The following is a 6,253-nucleotide window of genomic DNA, read 5'->3' as shown; positions in this document are numbered from 1 at the left end:
CCTTCAGATGTGGACTCTTTGATTGCTCTCGCCATCCGCATAGAACGACGGGTAGATCTTCGTCACCGGGCTCGTGGAAGAGAGCTCGCATCAACGGTGTTTCCCTGCTCCGCATCGCAACCATCTCCCTCCTCTGGCTCAGAGTCTGAGCCCATGCAGCTGGGAGGGATTCGCATCTCGACTAAGGAGAGGGAACGGAGGATCACCAACCGCCTGTGCCTCTATTGCGGAGTTGCTGGACATTTTGTTAATTCATGTCCAGTAAAAGCCAGAGCTCATCTGTAAGCGGAGGGCTACAGGTGAGCGCAACTACTCAAGTCTCTCCATCAAAATCTTGTACTACTTTGTCGGTCCATCTACGCTGGACCGGTTCGGGTGCTACATGTAGTGCCTTGATAGACTCTGGGGCTGAGGGTTGTTTCATGGACGAAGCATGGGTTCGGAAACATGACATTCCTTTCAGAGAGTTAGATAAGCCTACGCCCATGTTCGCCTTAGATGGTAGTCATCTTCCCAGTATCAGATTTGAGACACTACCTTTAACCCTCACAGTATCTGGTAACCACAGTGAGACTATTTCTTTTTTGATTTTTCGTTCACCGTTTACACCTGTTGTTTTGGGTCATCCCTGGCTAGTATGTCATAATCCTTCTATTAATTGGTCTAGTAATTCTATCCTATCCTGGAACGTTTCTTGTCATGTGAAGTGTTTAATGTCTGCCATCCCTCCCGTTTCTTCTGTCCCTACTTCTCAGGAGGAACCTGGCGATTTGACAGGAGTGCCGGAGGAATATCATGATCTGCGCACGGTCTTCAGTCGGTCCCGAGCCAACTCCCTTCCTCCTCACCGGTCGTATGATTGTAGTATTGATCTCCTTCCGGGGACCACTCCTCCTCGGGGTAGACTATACTCTCTGTCGGCTCCCGAACGTAAGGCTCTCGAGGATTATTTGTCTGTGTCTCTTGACGCCGGTACCATAGTGCCTTCTTCCTCTCCGGCCGGGGCGGGGTTCTTTTTTGTTAAGAAGAAGGACGGTACTCTGCGCCCCTGCGTGGATTATCGAGGGCTGAATGACATAACGGTTAAGAATCGTTATCCGCTTCCCCTTATGTCATCAGCCTTCGAGATTCTGCAGGGAGCCAGGTGCTTTACTAAGTTGGACCTTCGTAACGCTTACCATCTCGTGCGCATCAGAGAGGGGGACGAGTGGAAAACGGCGTTTAACACTCCGTTAGGGCATTTTGAGTACCGGGTTCTGCCGTTTGGTCTCGCCAATGCGCCAGCTGTTTTTCAGGCATTAGTTAATGATGTTCTGAGAGACATGCTGAACATCTTTGTTTTTGTCTATCTTGACGATATCCTGATTTTTTCTCCGTCACTCGAGATTCATGTTCAGCACGTTCGACGTGTTCTACAGCGCCTTTTAGAGAATTGTCTCTACGTAAAGTCTGAGAAGTGCTCTTTTCATGTCTCCTCCGTTACTTTTCTCGGTTCCGTTATTTCCGCTGAAGGCATTCAGATGGATTCCGCTAAGGTCCAAGCTGTCAGTGATTGGCCCGTTCCAAGGTCACGTGTCGAGTTGCAGCGCTTTTAGGTTTCGCTAATTTCTATCGGCGTTTCATTCGTAATTTCGGTCAAGTTGCTGCCCCTCTCACAGCTCTTACTTCTGTCAAGACGTGTTTTAAGTGGTCCGGTTCCGCCCAGGGAGCTTTTGATCTTCTAAAAGAACGTTTTACGTCCGCTCCTATCCTCGTTACTCCTGACGTCACTAGACAATTCATTGTCGAGGTTGACGCTTCAGAGGTAGGCGTGGGAGCCATTCTATCCCAGCGCTTCCAGTCTGACGATAAGGTTCATCCTTGCGCTTATTTTTCTCATCGCCTGTCGCCATCTGAGCGCAACTATGATGTGGGTAACCGTGAACTGCTCGCCATCCGCTTAGCCCTAGGCGAATGGCGACAGTGGTTGGAGGGGCGACCGTTCCTTTTGTCGTTTGGACAGACCATAAGAACCTTGAGTACATCCGTTCTGCCAAACGACTTAATGCCCGTCAAGCTCGTTGGGCGTTGTTTTTCGCTCGTTTCGAGTTTGTGATTTCTTACCGTCCGGGTAGCAAGAACACCAAGCCTGATGCCTTATCCCGTCTGTTTAGTTCTTCTGTGGCTTCTACTGATCCCGAGGGGATTCTTCCTTATGGGCGTGTTGTCGGGTTAACAGTCTGGGGAATTGAAAGACAGGTTAAGCAAGCACTCACGCACACTGCGTCGCCGCGCGCTTGTCCTAGTAACCTCCTTTTCGTTCCTGTTTCCACTCGTCTGGCTGTTCTTCAGTGGGCTCACTCTGCCAAGTTAGCTGGTCATCCCGGTGTTCGAGGCACTCTTGCGTCTATTCGCCAGCGCTTTTGGTGGCCGACTCAGGAGCGTGACACGCGCCGTTTCGTGGCTGCTTGTTCGGACTGCGCGCAGACTAAGTCGGGTAACTCTCCTCCTGCCGGTCGTCTCAGACCGCTCCCCATTCCTTCTCGACCATGGTCTCACATCGCCCTAGACTTCATTACCGGTCTGCCTTTGTCTGCGGGGAAGACTGTGATTCTTACGGTTGTCGATAGGTTCTCTAAGGCGGCACATTTCATTCCCCTCGCTAAACTTCCTTCCGCTAAGGAGACGGCACAAATCATTATCGAGAATGTATTCAGAATTCATGGCCTCCCGTTAGACGCCGTTTCAGACAGAGGCCCGCAATTCACGTCACAGTTTTGGAGGGAGTTCTGTCGTTTGATTGGTGCATCCGTCAGTCTCTCTTCCGGGTTTCATCCCCAGTCTAACGGTCAAGCAGAGAGGGCCAATCAGACGATTGGTCGCATACTACGCAGCCTTTCTTTCAGAAACCCTGCGTCTTGGGCAGAACAGCTCCCCTGGGCAGAATACGCTCACAATTCGCTTCCTTCGTCTGCTACCGGGTTATCTCCGTTTCAGAGTAGTCTGGGTTACCAGCCTCCTCTGTTCTCATCCCAGCTTGCCGAGTCCAGCGTTCCCTCCGCTCAAGCGTTTGTCCAACGTTGTGAGCGCACCTGGAGGAGGGTGAGGTCTGCACTTTGCCGTTACAGGGCACAGACTGTGAGAGCCGCCAATAAACGCAGGATTAAGAGTCCAAGGTATTGTTGCGGCCAGAGAGTGTGGCTTTCCACTCGCAACCTCCCTCTTACGACAGCTTCTCGTAAGTTGACTCCGCGGTTCATTGGTCCGTTCCGTGTCTCCCAGGTCGTCAATCCTGTCGCTGTGCGACTGCTTCTTCCGCGACATCTTCGTCGCGTCCATCCTGTCTTCCATGTCTCCTGTGTCAAGCCCTTTCTTCGCACCCCCGTTCGTCTTCCCTCCCCCTCCCGTCCTTGTCGAGAGCGCACCTATTTACAAGGTACATAAGATCATGGACATGCGTTCTCGGGGACGGGGTCACCAATACTTAGTGGATTGGGAGGGTTACGGTCCTGAGGAGAGGAGTTGGGTTCCGTCTCGGGACGTGCTGGACCGTTCACTCATCGATGATTTCCTCCGTTGCCGCCAGGATTCCTCTCGAGTGCGCCAGGAGGCGCTCGGTGAGTGGGGGGTACTGTCATGTTTTGTCATTTATTATCTTGTCTTGTCCCTGTGCTTCCCATTCTATTCGTTTCCCTCTGCTGGTCTTATTAGGTTCTTTCCCTCTTTCTATCCCTCTCTCTCCCCCTCCCTCTTTCACTCTCTCGCTCTCTCTTCTCTCTATCGTTCCGTTCCTGCTCCCAGCTGTTCCTATTCCCCTAATCAATCATTTAGTCTTCCCACACCTGTTCCCGATCCTTTCCCCTGATTAGAGTCCCTATTTCTTCCTTTGTGTTCCGTTCCTGTCCTGTCGGTTCCTTGTTTAGTATTCACCGTGCTGTGTTTGTGTATCGCCCTGTCGTGTCGTGTTTTCCTCAGATGCTGCGTGGTGAGCAGGTGTCTGAGTCTGTCTGGTTCAGGTGCCTTCCCGAGGCAACCTGCTGTTCACCTGCTGTTCAAGTTCGAGTCTCCAGTTTGTCCTCGTCATATCGAGTGAAAGTTGTGTTTTTTTGTTTGTATTTACGTTACTGGATTAAAGACTCTGTTTTCGCCAAGTCGCTTTTGGGTCCTCTTTCACCTGCATGACAGTAGTTTAATATAATCTCTATAGTTACAGTCATATAGTTACATAGTACCTGTAGTTTAATAGAATCTCTGTAGTTACAGTCATATAGTTACATAGTACCTGTAGTTTAATAGAATCTCTGTAGTTACAGTCATATAGTTACATAGTACCTGTAGTTTAATAGAGTCTCTATAGTACCTGTAGTTTAATAGAATCTCTGTAGTTACAGTCATATAGTTACATAGTACCTGTAGTTTAATAGAGTCTCTATAGTACCTGTAGTTTAATAGAATCTCTGTAGTTACAGTCATATAGTTACATAGTACCTGTAGTTTAATAGAATCTCTGTAGTTACAGTCATATAGTTACATAGTACCTGTAGTTTAATAGAGTTTCTGTAGTTACAGTCATATAGTTACATAGTACCTGTAGTTTAATAGAATCTCTACAGTACCTGTAGTTTAATAGAATCTCTGTAGTTACAGTAATTAATCATCACTGGTCGGCTACACTTTTAGAAAAAAGGTATTCAAACAGGTTCTTCGACTGTCCCCATTTTGGGTTCCATGTACAACCCTCTTGGGAAACTTCAATATGTACACATGGTTCCTCTTGGCATTTAACTTTAGAATTTTACCAGTCAGAGCTCGTTTTTTTACGAGTTCCAAGTTGTCGGGAACGCAACTGATGTCGGAAGTCGGAGATTCCCGAAATGTAAAATACAATTATATGGGAAAATATTTATTAAATTGAAGCAAACGGAACGTAACGGGGAGGGGATACCTGATTTTGTGCATTAGAGACTGTCGTTTTAGTTGAACAAATGTTTGGTCTAATTATTACACCGTAGGTGCACGGTCCCTTTAAATCCCAGTTGAACCCCTCCTCCCCGTCACGTCACACTGGGACAGGTCATCAGTCACAACAAACATGGCGGATGCCGGTGCATCTATGACTCTAGCGACAATTTCACTGATAGGTTTCGCATTACTGGCAGGGTTTTACCTGACCACTTTAAATGCACTATGGACACTGGTCTCCGTTACTGTTACTGCCGTGTTGGTGTCCCAGTTATTGCGGATGTTACGGAGAAGAGACGCGTTGACGGAGCGGCGTGTATGTGTGCTGGTTCTGGGGGATATCGGACGCAGCCCTCGCATGCAGTACCATGCCCTTTCACTCAGCAAACACGGCTACAGCGTAACGTTTGTTGGATTCCCTGGTAAATGAATAGATTGATTGTGTTATATGTATAAATAAACATGGAACTATACTTTAATTTGTGGCCTCCCTGCTGGCCGGGTCCCAGATGTGTTTGTGCTCTTGCCAACTCGAGCCCTTCTGACTATTCTTCTCTACTGTGACAACATGTTGTGGTTATTGTCAGGTACCAAGCCTCATCAGGATGTGATTGGAGATGAGAGGATCACAATCATCCCAATCACAGAACTTAAAGGACTCCAAGGTACTGGAACTGATCTGGAGAGGAGTTTACAGCATTTACCATATGACCGTATATTTATACCATATTACCATATATGTATGCTATATTACCATATATTTATGTATTTCATATTACCGAATATTTATTCCATTACTAATCACTGGTTGTATAACAGTAGTTAGGTCTTGAATCTATGCCATAATATGGCCTGGTTCTGAGAGGCACTACCAGAGAGCACTGAGACAAAAATCCATCTGTCTGTCTGTTTCCAGTGGGTCCTAGGATGGTGAGCTATGTTACCAAGGTGATTCTCCAGTCCCTGCAGCTTCTCCTGGTGTTATTGAAGACTGATGTCCAGTCCCATATTCTCATGCAGGTATAGTTCTACAATACACTCTGCTGTGTGTGTGTGTCCTATATTCTCATGCAGGTATAGTTCTATAATACACTCTGCTGTGTGTGTGTGTCCTATATTCTCATGCAGGTATAGTTCTACAATACACTCTGCTGTGTGTGTGTCCTATATTCTCATGCAGGTATAGTTCTATAATACACTCTGCTGTGTATGTGTGTTCTATATTCTCATGCAGGTGTTTCTACTACAATACAATAAACATAATGTAAACATTCCTACTTATTGACTGTACGAACTTGCAGAAAAACCTGTG

General features: G+C 47.4%; 1 protein-coding gene across 1 annotated transcript; it reads left to right on the top strand.

Annotated features, from left to right (window-relative positions):
* The first annotated feature begins 4,869 nt into the window (after nucleotides 1-4,869).
* On the top strand, nucleotides 4,870-6,009 carry LOC124030393 (chitobiosyldiphosphodolichol beta-mannosyltransferase-like). The gene is made up of 3 exons (XM_046341752.1): nucleotides 4,870-5,363; nucleotides 5,529-5,606; nucleotides 5,858-6,009. The coding sequence occupies exons 1-3, from the start codon at nucleotides 5,072-5,074 to the stop codon at nucleotides 5,965-5,967; spliced, it is 480 nt and encodes a 159-aa protein (XP_046197708.1). The 5' UTR covers nucleotides 4,870-5,071; the 3' UTR covers nucleotides 5,968-6,009.
* Nucleotides 6,010-6,253: the final 244 nt, after the last annotated feature.

The sequence above is a fragment of the Oncorhynchus gorbuscha genome, unplaced genomic scaffold (genome assembly GCF_021184085.1).
Source record: "Oncorhynchus gorbuscha isolate QuinsamMale2020 ecotype Even-year unplaced genomic scaffold, OgorEven_v1.0 Un_scaffold_11142, whole genome shotgun sequence".
NCBI classification, from domain to species: domain Eukaryota; kingdom Metazoa; phylum Chordata; class Actinopteri; order Salmoniformes; family Salmonidae; genus Oncorhynchus; species Oncorhynchus gorbuscha.
The sequence above is the reverse complement of the archived record's forward strand: the minus strand, read 5'-3'. Positions and strand labels throughout refer to the sequence as shown.